General features: G+C 37.5%; 1 protein-coding gene across 6 annotated transcripts in view; it reads left to right on the top strand.

Moving 5' to 3' along the window:
• Positions 1-19766, top strand: part of NFIB (nuclear factor I B) — a 452552-nt gene that overhangs the window by 342464 nt on the left and 90322 nt on the right. For all 6 annotated transcript variants that reach the window (XM_007465644.1, XM_007465640.1, XM_007465642.1 and 3 more), the window contains exon 3: positions 7443-7496. In XM_007465644.1, coding sequence (XP_007465706.1) covers positions 7443-7496 — 54 coding nt within the window. The remainder of the gene's footprint in view (positions 1-7442; positions 7497-19766) is intronic.

Genomic DNA, 19766 nt, shown 5'->3' with positions numbered 1-19766 from the left:
GTAGGGAAAAGAAATAGAGGGTATAGTACCTGTCTACTCTCTTGTACTGTAGTTTTCTTTGGTTAAATAAGTTACTTTATCTGTAAGGAGCCTCAATATAGCAACCTCTTTTAAATCTCTGAGTTTTGCTGTATAGAAGATATATTTTAAAATCCATGTTAACCAATAAAAAGGGAGATCTGAAGGTATGGGTCTTCAGATGGAAAATAATATGGATTAAAAAGCATGATTGAAAATATGTAAGAAACCATGTCTCCCAAATATTAGTTTGGTTCTGTCAAAAGTATTCAGAGAGGTTTAATGTCTCTTCCTGCTCAGAACCGGGTTTAGGGGAATGGATACAGACTCAGCAAAAATATGTCAAGGACTCCATTAACCAAGTGACAGAGTTAACGCTTCCCATGGATGGCTAGTTAGTTACCCAAGTTTTGCAGAGAAGTGGATGCCACATAATGTAATCTCCTATTGAGCAGGGACAGATAGACCGAAGCAGAGAAGGAGAGAATGAGCATTTTCCCGCACATTTACATGCTTATGAGAGATAAGAATGTGCTTAGTTTTCCCAGGTTCTTTCTTTGTGTTATTCTCAACCATTTAAGAGCAGAAGAAGGAAGTATTGTAAAACTTTAGTTTTGTGGCATCCCAACTGATGAAACAGTCCTCCATTAAAACTGAAGCTGTATAGATTTTTAACGTGCTGGAGAAAAAATACGGCAAATTATGTAATCAGAATTGTGATTACATAAACCTAACTCACTATAACTCCCAGGGAAATCAGTCCTTGTAGAAAGTACACTGCCAAGAAGGAGTTAGGACATTTTGCACAGAGAGAGAGGGAGTTTTGTCTGAGAGGATGTTTTTGTCTTAACTTTGTGTTTCCCTGTTATATAGTGCATGCGTTTGTATCCCTTCCTTCAGGTCTTTGTTTCTTACCTTGGCTTTTCTCTTTCTTAAGTGATTCTTTCTGGCATACTATATACTTAATTTGTAAAAATATACTATTTTAGTATGTCAGTAGTTAATAATGTTTTGGAGAGAAAGAAGGGGACTATTCTAAGCCTCTAGAAAACTCTCATGGTATCTTTAGTTGACAATGGGCTATTTCTTTACCTGCTTAAAGCCAAGGAATATGACAAAGGGGCCCTTTATCACATGATGACTAATTTTAGTTCTAGCAAGAGGCTATCTGTAGGTTAACAGGTTACAGTGTGGGTTTCATTTACTCTTCTGACATCCCTTGATATAAAAGCTATATTGTTATAGAGTCATAGAATTTTAGAGCCAGAAGGGACCTGACAGATTACCTTGTACAATCCCTTCTTTGCACCAGAATGATTATAAATAAAAATGATGCCTCTCAAATTTTTTTGTTTTTTAATAAATAAAAATCATGCCTCTCAAGTCATGGTATCAGAGAAGAAAATGAATTCCTGGAATGTGTCATTTTTGGGTAGGAAGACAGCTTATTTATAAGGGTCATCAAAAGCTTCTTGGCCTCTTGCTTGCAAACTAGTGGCCTGCTCCCTGGACCTCCCCCGACAAGCATCTCCTCCCTTTGTAGGAGAGAGCCAAACCTTAATTTCTGACTCAGGATAGTGCCTCCTATCTACCCCCTCCCATTTCCAAATATTCCTTCAGAAATTAAGGGAAGCAGAACTGAGCCTTACATTAGGCTGGGAGACGCACCCAGGGAATTGTGTCTCTATCCTCTTTGCTTGTCACAAAAGTTTGTCTACTTGATTTTCTTTTCCACTGGATAATTTCTAAAGGATTTATTTATTTATTTATTTAAAATCGAGGTATAGTTGATTTACAGTGTTTCAGGTATACAGCAGAATGATTCAGTTATACATATATATACGTATATATTCTTTTTCAGATTCCTTTACATTATAGGTTATTACAAGATTTTGAACATAGTTCCCTGTGCTATACACTAGGTCCTCGTTGGTTATCTATTTTATACATAGTAGTGTGTATCTGTTAATCCCAAACTCCTAATTTATCTCTCTCCCACCTTTCCCCTTTGGTAACCATAGTTTGTTTTCTATGTCTGTGGGTCTATTTCTGTTTTCTAAATAAGTTCATTTGTGTCATTTATTTTTAGATGTTTCTGCACAGAGGCAGCATGCCTAGTCTTTCTCCCTTTTTTTCTAGTCTTTCTTCTTTGTGCACTTCCGTAGTTTATAGACCAATTGTTTTCTATTCGTTTGACTTAAACAAGTGTGTCAGGCGCTATACCAAAGATTAGGGCCGTAAGGCTAAGTAGGGCAGTATCCCTGCCCTCATATAGTTCAGAATCTAAAAGGGATGACCTCAACATGAGGACTTTAGGGAGAAAAAAGACAGACACCGCGTGCAGAGACTCAGGGGCATCAAATGGAGGTGACACACATGGAGCTGAAAGGCTGATGTATGTATGACCCAGGTGTTGGTAGGGGCCAGATCAAAGTGCCTTGAATGACGTCCTAAAATTTTGGAGTTTTTTTTCTGTATGTACTGGGACTCACGTAAGAGTTTTAGCAGGGAAGAAGCTTAATCAGTTTTAGGTTTTGAAGAAATCGCCTTGTTAGTAAAGAGGAATATGTACTAGCAAGATGTGGGATCTGTTTATTTTTCAAGACCCTGTTCCTAAGGTCACCTCCCTCTGATATCTTTTATGACATGCCCTTGCCCATCCATCATAGGAAGAACTAATTATTTCCTCTTGCTATGTACTCATTTATAGCACCTATCACAGTGTATTTTTTTAAATTTGTACATTTCTGAGCAAGCTCTGAGCTTCTAGATAGCATAGAAGGTATATTCTTTTTAAAACAATATGTTAAAGCTCATTATTGTAAATTAAATGGAAATTTAATGCACATTTATGGAGAACCTATTATGTTCCAAACATTAGTAACTGGAATACAGAACATGCTTCATAAATCTTATTCTCATTTAATTGATACTTACGTGAATGACCTTCAAAAAACCTTTCATAGTTGTGATGATCCAACCACATCAGTTAATTGAGTTCATCCCCCTCCACATCCCTCCCCCCAAGAGTGTTAGTAGTTGATACAAACATTTAACAGGTCAATATTTATTTATTATCTTATATGTTTAACAAACATTTCATTGGACTTCCATTAGATTATCAGTAGAACATTAGAATTTCCTCGGTTTAGCAACGAAAATCCAAACTAAATTTTTTAGAGTTGGCCTCTTTGTAAACATCAATTAGTGTATAGACAATGATAATAATAATTATTTCCAACTTCAGTTAAAAAGAATAGCTAAAGGTTTTTTTTAATTTCTGAAGAAGGTTTTGAATCTATTGGTAAATGGTGGGAAGGAGGAGGGAGATTAGGGGAAGATAAAGTTCCCAGAAATCTTTAATTGAGTGAAAGGTCATTTGGCTTTGCATGATTTTAAGATCACATCATAACCACTCAAGAGGCAGTGTGTCTGAATGGGTGGCCCATGTAGAGAACACATGTTTTATTAGTTGCCATGTAACTTTGTACAAGCCATTTAGATCACTTAAGTATCCCAGGATCTTCCATAAAATTGTGTCATTAGAGAAACTTGGTTACTCCTTAGGTAAAGTTTAGATATTAGAAGAGCCATGAAAGATTGGCTACTTTTTAAAAAGGAGTAGATGGAAGGATTGAAGGAAAGTTAATAAGGACCATGTAAGGATGAGAACCTTTACTTATTCCTAGAGAATCTTTAACCTGGGGGAGGGGGGAATTGATTGAGTTTTAAAAGCCTTAATTTAGAAATGGTTTCATTAACTATTCCGTTTCCTAGGAGAAATATAATATGTTTAATTCACACTTTTAAAACACAAAGGATGGGAAATATGCAAAATGTCTTTCAATCCTACTTTCTGTCCAGTCAGGTCAGAAAGAGACAGACAAAGAAATGTAGAAGTTATAGAATGAGATCAGGGAAGAGGAAATAAAATGTGGAGGGAATGACAGAGGACTGGTTTAGGTCTGCTGCCTTCAAGACCCCTTCCCCTCCCTTTTTCTCCACTGCGTCAGAATCTTTCTAGCCTCAAGACTGAGTGTGCTGGGCACCTCGCAGTCCCGGCTGGTATCTCCTGCCTTTTGAGCATGACAGCTCCCTGAGAGCCTCGAGATGGCAGCAATGCCTTCCTCCCTTTTGGGGAGGGTGGGACTAAAGCACTTACAGAGGAATTCAAGAGGACACACAGTTGTCCATCTTCAGTTGATTCACCACGGACGATTTTAGATGCTTACACTGGGATGGACAAATTTAGTCATATCCCTTTTCTCCCTTTCTTCCTGAGAGTTAGTCCATTAAAAATATTAGTCATTTTATGAATGTGTCTTTTCTGTTTAATAATAGCTTTCATTTATTGATTGTGTAAGATGTGTCTGACCAGTACTTGACGTTTTATGTAGTAAAATCTTTGCAATGATTCTATAAGGTAGGTAGTATTACAGTTAACGATCAGGACGCCAAGGCCCTAAGAGTTAAGTAATTTTGTATAAGATCACATTACTAGTGAGGGACAGAGCCGGGATTCGCTGTAACATATGAAGTACACACTCATACACATGACTTGAGCAAATGATGGAAGCAGTTAAAGAAAACCTTTGGGTATAGAGTAATTTGACCTAGGTGGTGAATTGGAAGGGTTTTAGATGTGGTCTAAGTAATTCTTTCTCTGAAGTTCACCACAGTAACAGTTCATTTTTGGTTTCTCTGCCAACTGTGACTCCCTGGTTACTTCCTTTTCCAGCAGTTGGAATTAAGTGACCGACATAAGGTGACATAAGAGTTAAAAGTAGATTAGAGTGTTAGAATTTACAGTTGGAAAAGTAAGTGTTGTTTTGCTCGTTCCTTGAGGGGGCCCCTTCTGTGTTTTGGGGATCCAGTATAAGCTGTTTTACTGCATGAGAGGGCACAGACGTTGGACGAGGGAAAATCTGTCATGTGTGCCAGTAAATGCCAGATTATTTTAGAAAGTGGAATTATTATTATTAAAAGCAAGTGTATGTCTCAAATTTAGGGTCTACTTTAGCTTTCCCTCAAATGTTTGTGGGTTATTTTTCAGAAATTACATTTTTTTTTCAATGGAAGAAGTTGGTCTGCAGTTGTTGGAAATAGGGGAAAAGGGTAATTTGAAGCAGAAAAACAGTAGGGTTTTCCAAATGGGATGTTGTGGTAATGGGGTGTCATTGTTCTAACTGAATACTTTCTCAGGAATGGAAGAGACATTTTTCTTTACTGGATCCAAATTTCAGCAGCAAGATGTTGGGAAGGAATTTTGTGGTTCTGTTTTGAAGTTGATTTAACTAAAAATACTAAGGCTCACCTAGAGTGTACAGCTCCTGTCCTCTGATGACAACCCTAATTTACCTCATGTTGTGTCATCGTGAAGGTATCATTAGCCACCATGCGGGATCAATATCTAGACCTTCATAAATGTGAAGTAACTTTACAGGGAAAAATAAAATATAGGGAGGCTCTGGTCAGTGGGTACACACTGCATAAATAGGAACTTCTCAAAATGTTAAGAGTCACTTGAGAAATTAAGCTGGAATGTCATGTCAATTCTGGGGGACATTTGTCAGAGGAACTCAAGGCAAAAATAGCTGAGGCTATAGCAAAATCATATAATTTTTCTTTTTTTATGTAACTGTCATACTCCATGCCTGGAAAGTAGCCAGTATTGGGCCATCTTTTATGGGAATAAAGAAAGAGAAAGATTGATCTCCTAAGTTATAAGTTACTGAGTCTTGCCTCAATTCCAGAAAAACTAATAGAATTCATGGGAGGTGAGACAAACCTTTTGGAGAGTACCTAACTCTCTTTGACTATCTGTAGAAGACTCTAGCCAGAACTCAGATTGCAGGAGTAGTCCTGACTGGTTTCTTTTCCATTTGGGGAAATAAGAAATAAATTGGAGGATAATGTGGGAATCATTAAATATATTTACTGAGATTTTATAAAAACTGTTCTAGGGCAAAAAAAAAAAAAAAGGAAAGGAAAGAAAAGAAAAAGAAAAAAGACAAGGAAATGGGATGAAGGGTCACAGTTCCGATCTCAGTATTAAATCTAGTTAGCAGGCATGAGGCAAAGGGCAGAAATAAATAACCAAGTTTTATACAGAAAGAAGTCAACAGAATGTCCTTGCAGTTAATAGTAGAAGCAGCAATTGCAGTATGTTAATAACTTGAGGGGAAGAGCAGAATAACCCTGCTGAAAAAAACCAGCATAAGATTTTTCTGCTTAAATAAGATTGGATCCTGTCTTGGGTATAATGGCCAGGTTTCAGGAAAGAGACTTGTCTGTGGCCGCCTATGAAATTTTGTTGAAATTCACTATCAAGTTCAAAATTGCCTTTTCTAGGCAAGCAAAGAAAGCTGCTGAATCTGAGCCATCCAGCCCAGTGCATTCACAGCCGTGAACAGCACACTGAGGAAAACACAAAAGAACTAGACAGAATCTCTGCCTCTGCTTAGGAGCATGCAGTTTAGTTGGGGAGACAAAACTTAAATACTAGAACCAATAAAAGAAGATTACAAGGCGACTTGCAAGTAAGTGTATAATAGTATGGCGCAAATGACACAGATAAATTCAGAGGGGACATGGAGGAAAGGGGAGTGAGCAAAACACAACAGTGTCAGGTTAGTTAGGAAAGGCATGTTTAACAGTACTGTAGCTTCCATGTTGCTTTCTGTAGCATCGATGAAGAACAATGTGGGTTAGGAAATTCAGATATTCTGCATTGATCTCTTCCTCCTTATCTGCCGAGTCTGTCCGTCTATCACAGATGGAAATTAAATTGATCCAACAGTTTGCTCTCCACAAAGCCGTGTTGGTTTCTACCTAGTAATTTATGCTTTTCTTGGTGTTTGCAAATCGATTGCTATCATGGGATGCAGTCAAACCTGGGCCTGGATCCAGTAGGTTGGGGGATTATTGGAGTGGATATGTGTGTATGCGATTGAAATCCTGGAAAAACGGACTCTAGTTTCTATGTATTTTTACTCATTGAATAAAAACATTTTCAGGGTTTTTTTAAAAAGCATGTTTAATTACACTCAGATTGCATTTTTAGGGAATGTATCTGCTTTATTTCCTACTGCTCCTGACAGGCCCAACCTTCAAACCACCTTTAGTGGCTTCGTCGCCAGACCTTTTGTTTTAAAAAAGCCTTGCCCTACCCCGCAAATATTAGAGATCGCTACTTTTTTCCTCTCGAAAAAAAAAATAAACATATATAGATAGATAGATAGATAGATGTTCTTGTAGTTTAATAAATAAAACATTGCTCCTGAAAGGCTTAGGAAAGTATACTTTATTCAAACACTCGACTTCATTGTTCTACGTTAAAAAAATTTTTTTAAAGTCCTTCTGAGGATTGTGAAATTCTTTCAAAACAAATTAAAAAGAAAACGTTTTCTGTGATTTCTTTACAGATTCTGGACAATCAGGAAGTCCAAGCCACAATGATCCTGCCAAGAATCCTCCAGGTAAATATGTGTTCCAGGACGTTTGCAATCTGACATTGTTGGAGAACAAAGGTACCACTGTATAGATAAACACCCCGTAATTGGTCAGCTGCCTATTTTGTTCTGGCAGGCAGGTATGATCAGGACAAGATGTGATTCTTTTTAGGCCCTTCACAGTGGCACATACTTCCACATTGGCGTCATCAGTATGTACCTAATCACTAATGTTTTACTTTTTGTTGGTGTTTCTTTGAAAACGAATATGCATGTATTTTATAGTTGTATATCTTTCAGGTGCTAAAAGTCACTGTTGTTTGAAAAGCCAAAAAACCTTCTAATCTTTCTTTTAAAATGCACAAGAAAAAGTATAATTTTTCATACTCTTATTATAGCTTATCAAATCTCATTACTTTAAAAAGTAGGTTGTGGTGGTAGTGGTTGTGTCTTCATGCGGGATTTTTGCAAATGAGTTTTTATTCCATAATGTTTGTAATGGGATTCCCAGAATCAGGAAATAATGAAAGTAAGACTTTTCCTTTAGTGTAATGTATGTCGAATACTCTCTTTATTTTCAGAAGTTGTTCCAGATCTGAAAATGGCTTTTATAAGAAACCGTACTGTCTTCATGGTTTTGTTTTTCCTAAAGCTGAAGATATAGAATTTTGACGTTGATTTAGGAGTAGTATCTTTTCTCATGAGATAAAAACTAGTGCAAAGAAGAATTTCTAATATTTTAATCTCATAAAAATTTTAATTATATCTGTGACTTTAGTAAAAGAATGCTCTAAGAATAACCTAACAAAAACAAAACAAACAGGTAAAAAAATTCAAACTAACCACATATAACCTCCACCTCCAAAATGATCTCATTTGGCGTTTCATTGAAAATAGACCCCCAAATTTATAAAAGGTAATGATAAAAGTTTCCACAGGTAGACTTAGTTTTAGGTCCTTAATTGCTTGATCTTCCTGTCATAATACTTTGCTAATGTGAGGCTGAAGAACCGTCAAAACTACAAGAAAATATGTCAGAGCATTCTTGCTTTAAAAATGATGTTAGAAAGATATAACAAGTAAATATGTAAGTAAAAATGCAAAGTCAAAACAGGATATATTTTTTTCTTTCTGAGTCTTGCCTATATTTTGTTCTCTATTTTTATCTTCGAAAAAATTTTTCCAACTGCATATTAACTTATTCTGTATTGTACAAAACCAGATTGTATGACAAAAGTAGTATATCCTTCAAAGATAAAAAAATTCTAATTAAGTATAGATATAAAATGTATACTAAGTTGATTTTTCTTTACTTTCATCAAAGTCATTCAGTATGACTAAAAATTGGTAGCAAAACATTGAGAAAACTGAAAAATTTTAAATGTAACTTCCAGTTAAATTGATTATTTTATTTTTTGTGTGGATGGCGCCAAGAAAGCGAGCTATTTAGAATATAATATCTGAAGCTGAGAAAAGTTATTAGCTTGTAATGTCTTCAACTTTACTAAAATTTCTTCCTTTTAGTTATTAATGTTTTCTCTGTGCAGCATGATAACCAAAAGTGAATTGTATCCAAACATTTTTTAAAATCTTCACTCATTTTACAAAGAACTGGCAGGGAGGGGGACCTTTACCAGAAAAAGAGTTGATAAGCATTGTTAAGTCAGACTAAACAAAGGATATGCTCTTTGCATTTGAATGACAGCTTGGTTTGAAATTAATAAAGCTGATATTGTTTGAAATGCATTTCTGAACATGTACAGAAAGAATCATACTCACTTAAAATGTTCTCTACCTGAGCTGAATGAATAATCTCTGAATAGTTATATAATGACAGAATATGATTTTTCAATGTTTGTTGAGAAGCTTGGTTAAATTTTCTTTACTACATTCAGTGTAGCACCTATTAATTTATCTGTTTACATATAATATGGCTAGCAGAAACAATCAAGATAAAGCATCTCTATTTTTTTCCCTTTTAAATTTTCCTTGGAAATCAAACCTTTTGTGAACTATGTCTGAAAACTGGAACGTTGTAGGTAAATGTATATTATGATTAGTTGAATATTATGTATATGTAAATTGTACATTGGTTACCAGTTTTTCAGAGATAGAATATGATAAAACATAAAATATCAAAATTAAGTGGAATAAAATTAGAATTTTCTTTGATGATTCAGAAGCATTCCATCGTTTTAACATGCTTTGTGTATCATTATATTATGGACTTAACCTTAGAGATTATGAAGGAATTCTGCTTGATGGAAGTAAGAGTTTGTTCTGTAATACCTTGACATAAATCAAACCACTAGAAATATTGAATAGTATCTAACTGGAAATGTGAAAAATCATAACTTATTAAGGTTTTTGTTTTGCAGTCAATTGGGATAAATTATACTTATTATTAAAAGCTCTTTTCATAAGTATAAGCATGTTTGGTATTTTTAGAGCATAATTTATCTCTTGGAGCCTCTTTTCATCTCTGTTTTCTGGCTTTGGCTGAAATGTGAAATCTCTGAATTACCGTATCGAGAAGGCATGATACATTTACAGGCAAATTCAGTCACTACCAGGAGCAATGAAACAGTCGAATCACTTTGCTGTTTGTATTGTTATAACAAAGAGAAAGTAAACTTTTGAAAAAGATTGCCTTGAGTTCCAGCTCTTTCTTGTCACTGGTAGTTTTCCACTGGGAGATGTGCAACCCCTGGACATTGCCACCATCTACTTCTGTGTTTATTTCATAACAGCTTGGGAAGAGATAGCAAAAATGCAAGCCCTTTTGGAGGTAAAGGCCCTTTGAAATCTGTTTACCACTGTTGACATGAAGGTGGGATCACATCCAGTCATTCTATAAGTGCAGATGCATGGGTCTCCCACAAACTGGGCATCCCCGTGGCTTCGGTTTTCTCCAGCATCAGACATGACTATCTGATTCAGAAGAACTTCTGAAGGGTGACCTTAAGGTTCTTCAGACTGTAGTATGGAGTCTACAGATAGGCCTTTAGTTTTTAATTTGTGTTTCCTGATTGGGATTTGTACTTAGTTAGCAAGCTAATCACATGCACTTGAACAAAAGCGACACAATTTGGGGGAGGAAGAATATTTGCTACTTATTTTTAAAAGCGCTTAAGTAGGTTTATTTTACTATTTTAAAAGCACTTAAATAGTCTTTGCAGTATTTCCTTATACTATTTCGTGATTTAATTTTTTGTATTTATTCTTTGTTACATAGTGGGGATGGGCACCATACTCTTTTCTGGGCTAAGGTGTCCAAAAAGTCTGACTTTGTTCAAGGACATGGCATTGTTATTTTGGTCAAGAACCACTAGGCTACTTCATTTTTTGTATGATGCACATTTTTCTTATTTATGTTGGGGTCAAAAGTTATATGTTTATATCTAGATACTTCTTTCTGAACAGTAAATTAATCCCTTCTAAGCAGTAGAGCTGCAAGAGTCCTCTTTCAGCTATAGCAAACAACTGTTGTGGACCAAAGGAGAGCAAACCATTAATTTAAGAACTTAGACACAGACCTAATTTTATTTACAATGATTAAAAGCTCTACTTTTGCTTTTAGAAGATGTGTGTGATTGGATTATAATCTTTTGAAATGAACTTTGACTTGCTATAGTATTTTGTGTCTCTACATTCCTTGGACTATGAACTTTTAGACTTCCCAATCTTACTCAGTTGCCTAATGCTGGAGTGGTTGATATCCAAGGAAAACAAGGCAGTCTAGAAGTTTGATTTTGCCTCTAAGCCAGCTAGAAGTGGATGCCTCATCTTGGAGTTCAGGGAGCCTGTAGGTTTGTGGGGAGCTCTCTCCTGGCTGGAAATACAACAAAGAAACATTGAATCTTAGGACACTTTTTGCAAATTCTGTGATGAAAACTTCTGAAGCATTCCAAGTATCATTAACCAGAGCTTTCTGACCTAGAATGACATGGATTTATCCTACTTTTCTTTTTTGCAAAATTTGTAGGATGCTTGTGCAGTTTTGTGGGGCAGCTTTCGTGTGTAGTGGGACAAAACCTCTGGGGACCATTAAGATCATATATTGGGTAAATGTCAAATAAGCCACCTTATATCCTACCTGGAACAAAAATGGAATTACATAAATAATTGAATAAGTTAAATAAGGTATATCAAGTATAGCAATATGCTCATCTTGCATTTAAGATATTATTTTAATTTATATTTATATATATTCCATATATAAGAGAGATCATAAAGGCAAGTATTTGCCTTTCTCTAACTTATTTCACTTTAGCATAATGCCCTCAAGGTCCATCCATGTTGTCACAAATGGCAAGATTTTGTTCTTTTTATTTATTTATTTATTTTCTGCTGTACACGGGCCTCTCACTACTGTGGCCTCTCCCGTTGTGGAGCACAGGCTCCGGACACGCAGGCTCAGCAGCCGTGGCTCACAGGCCCAGCCGCTCCACGGCATGTGGGATCTTCCTGGACCGGGGCACGAGCCCGCGTCCCCTGCATCGGCAGGCGGACTCTCAACCACTGTGCCACCCGGGAAGCCCAAGATTTTGTTGTTTTTTATGGCTGAATAATATTCCATTGTATGTATGTACCTCATACATACCACAATTTCTTTATCCATTTACCCATCAGTGGACACTTAGGTTGTTTCCGTGTCTTGGCTATTGTAAATAATGCTGTAAAGAACATGGGGGTGCATATTATCTTTTGGAATTTGTGTTTTCATTTTCTTTGGATAAGTACTCAGGCATGGAATCTGTGGATCATATGCTAGTTCTATTTTTAATTTTTTGAGTAACTTCCATTCTCTTTTCCATAGTGGCTGCACCAATTTACATTCCCACCAACAGAGCACAAGGGTTTCCTTTTCTCTGTATCCTCTCCAACACTTGTTATTTCTAGTCTTTTTGATAATAGCCATTCTTACAAGTGTGAGGTGGTAGCTCATTGTGGTTTCAGTTTGCATTTCCCTGGCGAGTAAAGATGTAGAGCATATTTTTATGTACCTGCATTGGTCATCTGTATGTCTTCTTTGGAAAACATCTATTCAGATCTGCCCATTTTTAAAATCAGATTGTTTGATTTTTTGCTGTTGAGCTGTATGAGTTCTTTATGTATTTTCCATATTAGCTCCTTATCTGATATATGATTTACAAATATTTTCTCCCATTCAGTAAGTTGCCTTTTCATTCCGTTGATAGTTTCCTTTGTTATGCAGAGCTTTTTAGTTTGATGTAGTCCCACTTGTTTATTTTTCTTTTGTTGTTGTTGCTTTTGGTGTCAGATTTTAAAAAATCATTACCAAGGTCTGTGTCAAGTTGCTTACTGTGTTTCTCCTAGAAGGTTTATGGTTTCAGGTTTTACATTCAAGTCTTTAATCCATTTGGAGTTCATTTTTAATTTTTTTATTTATTTATTTTTTGCGGTACGCGGGCCTCTCACTGTTGCGGCCTCTCCCGTTGCGGAGCACAGGCTCCAGACGAGCAGGCCCAGCAGCCATGGCTCACGGGCCCAGCCGCTCCACGGCATGTGGGATCTTCCCAGACCGGGACACGAACCCGTGTCCCCTGCATCGGCAGGCGGACTCTCAACCACTGCGCCACCAGGGAAGCCCTGGAGTTAATTTTTGAGTACAATAAGATAGTGGTCCAGTTTCATTTTTTTTCATCTGGCTGCTGTCCAGTTTTTCCAACACCATTTATTGAAGAGACTGTCCTTTTCCCATTGTATGTTCTTGGCTCCTTTGTTAAAAGTTAATTGACCATCTATGTGTGGGTTTATTTCTGGGTTCTCTATTCTGTTCCATTGATCTGTATGTCTGTGTTATGTTAATACCACACTCTTTTAATTACTATAGCTTTGTAATATAGTTTGAAATCAGGGAGAGATGCCTCCTGCTTTGTTCTTCTTTCTCAAGACTGCTTTGGCTATTAGGGATCTCTTTTTGTTCCATATAAATTTTATAACTTCTATTTCTGTGAAAAATGCCATTGGAGTTTTTTGGGGTTTTTTTTTTGCGTTACACGGGCCTCTCACTGTTTTGGCCTCTCCCGTTGCGGAGCACAGGCTCCGGACGTGCAGGCTCAGCAGCCATGGCTCACGGGCCTAGCCGCTCCGTGGCATGTGGGATCTTCCCGGACCGGGGCACGAACCCACATCCACTGCATCGGCAGGTGGACTCTCAACCACTGTGCCGCCAGGGAAGCCCACCACTGGAGTTTTGATAGGGATTGCTTTGAATCTGTATATTGCTTTGGGTGGTATGGACATTTTAACAATATTATTTATCATAATCCATGAGCACAGAATATCTTGCCATTAATTTGTGTCTTCTTCAGTTTCTTTCATTAATGTCTTGTAGTTTTCAATATACAGTTCTTTCAACTCCTTAGTTAAATTTATTCCTAGATATTTTATTCTTTTTGATGTAAATGTGATTGTTTTCTTATTTCTTAATCTTTTAGGTCATTATTAATGTATGGAAATGCAACAGAGTTTTGAGTATTGATTTTATGTCCTGTAACTTATTTATTAGTTCTAACAGTTTTCTGATGGAGTTTTAGGGTTTTCTATATAAAATATCATGTTATCCGCAAATAGTGCCAGTTTTGCTTCTTCCTTTACAGTTTGGATGCCTTTTATTTCTTTTTTTTCTTCTTCTTCTTTTCCTAACTCTTCTGGCTAGGACTTCCAGTACTATGTTGAGTAAAACTGGAGAGAGTGGAAATCCTTGTCTAGTTCATGATCTTGGAGGAAAAGGTTTCAGCTTTTCCATTGAGTGTGATGTTAGCTGTGGGATTGCATATATGGTCTTTATTATGTTGAGGTACATTTTCTCTGTACCCACTTTGTTGAGAGTTTTCATCATGAATGGATGTTGAATTTTGTCAAAAATTTTTTTTTCACATCTATTGAGATGATCAAATAATTTTTGTGCTTCATTCCTTCATGTAGTATATCATTTGTGGTTACTGAACCATCCTTGCACCACTGGAGTAAATCCTACTTGATCGTGGTGTGTATGATCCTCTTAACGTGTTGTTGGATTTGCTTTGCTGATATTTTGTTGAGGATTTTTGCATCTATGTACGTGAGGGATATTGGCCCATAATTTTTTTTTTTTTTAAATTTTTTTAAGGTGTTGGGGGTAGGAGTTTATTAATTAATTAATTTATTTTTGCTGTGTTGGGTCTTCGTTTCTGTGTGGGGGCTTTCTCTAGTTGTGGCAAGCGGGGGCCACTCTTCATCGCGGTGCGCGGGCCTCTCACTATCGCGGCCTCTCTTGTTGTGGAGCACAGGCTCCAGACGCGCAGGCTCAGCGGCCATGCTCACGGGCGCAGCCGCTCCGCGGCATGTGGGATCTTCCCACACTGGGATACGAACCCATGTTCCCTGCATTGGCAGGTGGACTCTCAACCACTGCGCCACCAGGGAAGCCCAGGTCCATAATTTTTGTTGTTATTGCTCTTCCTGTGACATCCTTATCTGATTTTGGTACCAAGGTAATGCTAACCTCATAACGTGACTTTGAACATGCTTTTGATTTTTTTAGAAGAGTTTGAGAAGGATTGTATTGATTCTTCTTTGAATGTTTGGTAGGTTAACTGCATTCAGGTAGGAATGCTGATCATGATAGATTTGATTATCTACAGATTCTATTCTGGTGTCTTGTTTGGGCACTACCAAAGAAAGTCATTCGTCATTTGGGGTTGCACTTGAAATCTACACCTGTGAAGTTTCCTGCTGTTCATCTAGATCTGCACATGGGGGATGCTGGGCTGTACCTTGGGTGATCCATCACCTTGCACCTAAAGGCTGGGCTGATTGTCCCAATGTTGTGTGGATTTGCAAGAAGAGCTGACAGTCTTGCCTGTCCCTGTTTTCCAATCTAGATTCCTGTAGGCATCTCCTGACAAAGGTACTTAATGATAGCTCTGTTAGAAATTTCTTTTTTTTTAACATCTTTTTAAAATAATTAATTAATAATTAATTTTTGGCTGCATTGGGTCTTCATTGCTGTGCGTGGGCTTCTCATTGTGGTGGCTTCTCTTGTTGCAGAGCACGGGCTTTAGGCATGTGGGCTTCAGTAGTTGTGGCTTGCAGGCTGTAGAGCGCAGGTTCAGTAGTTGTGGCACATGGACTTCGTTGCTCCATGGCATGTGGGATCCTCCTGTACTAGGGTTTGAACCTGTGTCTCCTGCACTGGCAGGCAGATTCTTAACCACTGCGTCACCAGGGAAGCTCTGTTAGAAATTTCTAAACAATGAAATACATGTCCAAAACAATTTCACTGCTGAAGCGGTCTGGTCCTGGACTTTTGTTTCTTTGGGAGGTTTTGGATTACTGATTAATTATCCTTACTAGTAATTGGTCTGTTCAGAATTTCTGTTTCATCACAATTCACTCTTGGTAGGTTGTATGTTTCTAGGAATTTGTCCATTTCTTCTAGGTTGTTCAATTTGCTAGAGTATAATTGTTCATTGTAATCTCTTATGATACTTCGTGTGGTATCAGGTGTAATGTCTCCTCTTCCATTTCTGATTTTATTTATTTAAGGCATCTATCTTCTTTTCTTGGTGAGTCTAGATAAAAGTTTATCAATTTTGTTTATCTTTTCAGAGAACCAGCTCTTAATTTTATTGATTTTTCTATTATCATTTTAGTCTCTATTTCATTTATTTCTGCTCTAATCTTTGTTTTTTCTTCCTTCTACTAACTTTGGGCTTTGGTGGTTGTTTTTTCTAGTTCCTTGAGTGTATATTTAGGTTGTTTATTTTAGATTTTTCTTATTTCTTGAGGTAGACTTTTGTCACAATAACTTTCCTCTTAGAACTGCTTTTGCTGCATCCCATAAAATTTGGTGTGTTCCATTTCCATTTTCATCTGTCTCAAGGTATTCTTTTATTTCTCTTTTGATTTCTCCTTTGACCCATAATAGTATCTATTAACTATAATAATATGCTGGTCTTGCATTTAAGAAAATTTTTAAATCAAACAAATTTTGAGGTTGATTTCTCCCCTACTCTACTTTCTAGATACTGAGATTGAAGCTACCAAAGGGTTGTCATGAAACTAATGAAAACCAAACAAATAATTATCAAGAAAACTAGCATCTGCAGTTGTAGTTATCATCTGCAGGGATCACTAGGGCCTACATTTGTTTGACTTTTCACTTTGCTTTTGTCAAAATTTAGCATTTGGGACAAACAGTACTCTCTAATAGTTACAGAAATAATACAACATTTTTCTCTGCTATTTGCGTATGCAGGCAGATATATTTGCATAGGCCCTGCATAACCTCATACAGCATGTTTAATCTTAGAACATCGTGTTCAAGGCCAAAGAAAGGGGAAAATTCACTGACTTTTTTTTTTATAACAGTCCGTTCACTCCTCACTTAATAAGTTCATGCCCACTCATCTCATATCCTTATTTATCATATCCACTAGAATCAACTTTTTCTCTGGGGGGTAATGCACTATTTCATGATACTTGATTCTAAACTTCGGCTCTTTACAATATGCAACAGACTGTAAACAGGCTTTCTATTCCTAAAAGTATAAATAGAAAGACAGTAAAAGGATGGGTTAACTGTGGTAAGACCTGACATCATATTGGGTTGGCCCAAAAGTTCGTCTGGGTTTTTCATAAGATGTTATGGAAAAAGCCAAACAAACTTTTGGGCCAACCCAAGAGGTCAAGCTTTTAAGTAATTTGAGAATGAAGTCCATGTGATTCGGTACAAAAATCAAAGGATTCTTTTCCTAATAGATTTTGTTTCAGAGACATTTTTCTTGTTTATCCTGTAACTTTTTTGAAGACATCACATTAGTAAAGTTTTTAAGTGTTCAAATTTAGGATGGAACTCAGAGTAAAGGAGGAGAGGATAGGCAATGAGTTTTGTTAGCAGATTAATCTTAAAAGGTCCAGAAGGCAATAGTCCTCAGCTGCTTAGTTTTGCAGGTTGCATTATGGGTGCTCATGTATAACTCACTCCTCAAAAGTTGATCTACATCGCAGTGGGCACCATGCCCAGCCTCTACAATGGGTCCAGTCTGATCACTTGTAATGTTAGTTTTGGGGGAAAAAGAAAGACGATTTAGGAATATTTTATAAGGACATGAAAGAAGCGGATTTATCTATATTGCCCCAATTATCCACCCTGTTAGGCCATGAATACTACTAATCGAGTGCCAACTGGTTGCTGAGCTCAGAATTAAGTACTACATTCCAGGAGACAGGGCGTGGATTGATTCAGCTCTATATGAGTAGAGACAGCCATTTGTCCTCCACCATTCCACACCAAGAACAATAAACAGCCCTGAAAGAGCCGTCTGTAGGTAGATTTTTCAGCCACAGATATTTAATGGGCCTCTATTTTGTGCATGGCATTAGACTAAATGCTGTGGAAGATTGAAAAGTGAGTTACTCATAAACCTTGCTCTCCCCAAAGTTTCAGCCCATAAGTACATACAATATTCTATACATATTGTGAAAACCTAATATTACTTAGTGCTACAACTCAAGTGTCATGGGAGTTGTGAATGCTGTTGTGAAATATTCACAACAGTTGTGAAATACTGTTTCCAGCCGTTGTGAGGAGTGTGGTGAAGTGCAACGAATATGAACGTTGGCATTAAAAATTTCCCCTGAATCAAGGTTCTAAGTTTTACAATGATCATGAGGGCCATGACCAAATCAGCCCCCTTCTCTGGAACTCAGCACAGTCAATTATACCCATGCCAGTTGTAAACATTAGATGGGAGAGCATAGCTGGCAAGTAGCAGGTGCTTGGTAAAAGGTAAAAGGGAGGGCTCTTTCATCCTACTTTCTCTTCCAGCTGGGTTGATCAAGAAGACCTTCTGCAGGAAGAATCATTTGTTGTGAATCCCAATAGAAATGTGTTGAATTTTTACACTGCACTCCCCTAAAGACTTTAGATGACATAAACAGAGTTACAGGTCATAAGATGCATAAGAATAGGATGTTAGAGGTTACATAAAAGAGACAAAAGAAACAGATATTTTCAAGTCTCACGGTGGAATAGAATTTTAGTTTTAAGGTAGTCCTTTTTTTCCTAAGTAAGCCTTTTGGCCTGCCAGGAAACGTGGAGTGAAATTTTGTTACATAGTTTTTAATAATGACAAGAGAAAGAGTACAAATGTATCTTTTGAGATTGCTTTTCCCCTGGCAGCACTTTATATCTTAGTCTCTTGTATTCACATTGTATAAATATTTTTCCTACGTGCCTTTCCATAGTGCTCCTTCTTTCTGAAGCTACCAACTTGTCTCTCTCCATTGAAAATGTTCTCTGCCCCTTACTTTTCCTGGTCCTCTCAGTATATCTCCCTTATTCTATTAACTTCATCCTGACAAATTCTTACTTTAAAAATAATGCATATTGGGCTTCCCTGGTGGCGCAGTGGTTGAGAGTCCTCCTGCCGATGCAGGGGACACGGGTTTGTGCCCCGGTCCGGGAGGATCCCACATGCCGCGGAGCGGCTGGGCCCGTGAGCCATGGCTGCTGAGCCTGCGCGTCCGGAGCCTGTGCTCCGCAACGGGAGAGGCCACAACAGCGAGAGGCCCGCATGGATCCCACATGCCGCACAGCGGATGGGCATGTGAGCCATGGCCGCTGAGTCTGTGCGTCCGGGGCCTGTGCTCCGCAACGGGAGAGGCCACAACAGCGAGAGGCCCGCATGCCGCAAAAAAAAAAAAAAAAAAGCATATTTTGTCCCTCATTCAGACAATCCCCTTCAACCATGTGACCCATCTTGCTCTTCTTTTTCATGACATGATATAAAAGACTAAAATTTCTACTTAATTTTTCCTGCAATTAGACTTCTGTCCCCACTTGAAATGATTCTCATTAAATTCACTTTTTATGACCTGAGTCCAGTGTTTCCTTTCCATTCTGTTCCTGCTTCCATATTCTTGAACATTTATTTGGTTCACCTGACCATGCTCTACTGAAAACTTTTCCCTTGCTTTAATTTTTTTAAAAATTTGATTGTGGCAAGAACGCTTAACATGAGACCTGCCTTTTTAAGAAATTTTAAAGTGATTCTAGTTACAATGTTGTACAACACATCTCTAGAGCTTATTCATCTTGATCAAACGGAAACTTTTTGCCTGTTGATTAGCAATTCCCCATTTCCTCTTTGCCCCAGCCCCTAGCAACCACCATTCTACTCTGATTCTATGATACTGACAATTTTAGATGCCTCATATAGGTGGAATCATGCGTTTGTTTTTCTGTGACTGGTTTATTTCACTTAGCATCATGTCCTCAAGATT

Source organism: Lipotes vexillifer, unplaced genomic scaffold (assembly GCF_000442215.2).
Source record: "Lipotes vexillifer unplaced genomic scaffold, Lipotes_vexillifer_v1.1 scaffold31, whole genome shotgun sequence".
NCBI lineage: Eukaryota > Metazoa > Chordata > Mammalia > Artiodactyla > Lipotidae > Lipotes > Lipotes vexillifer.
The sequence above is the reverse complement of the archived record's forward strand: the minus strand, read 5'-3'. Positions and strand labels throughout refer to the sequence as shown.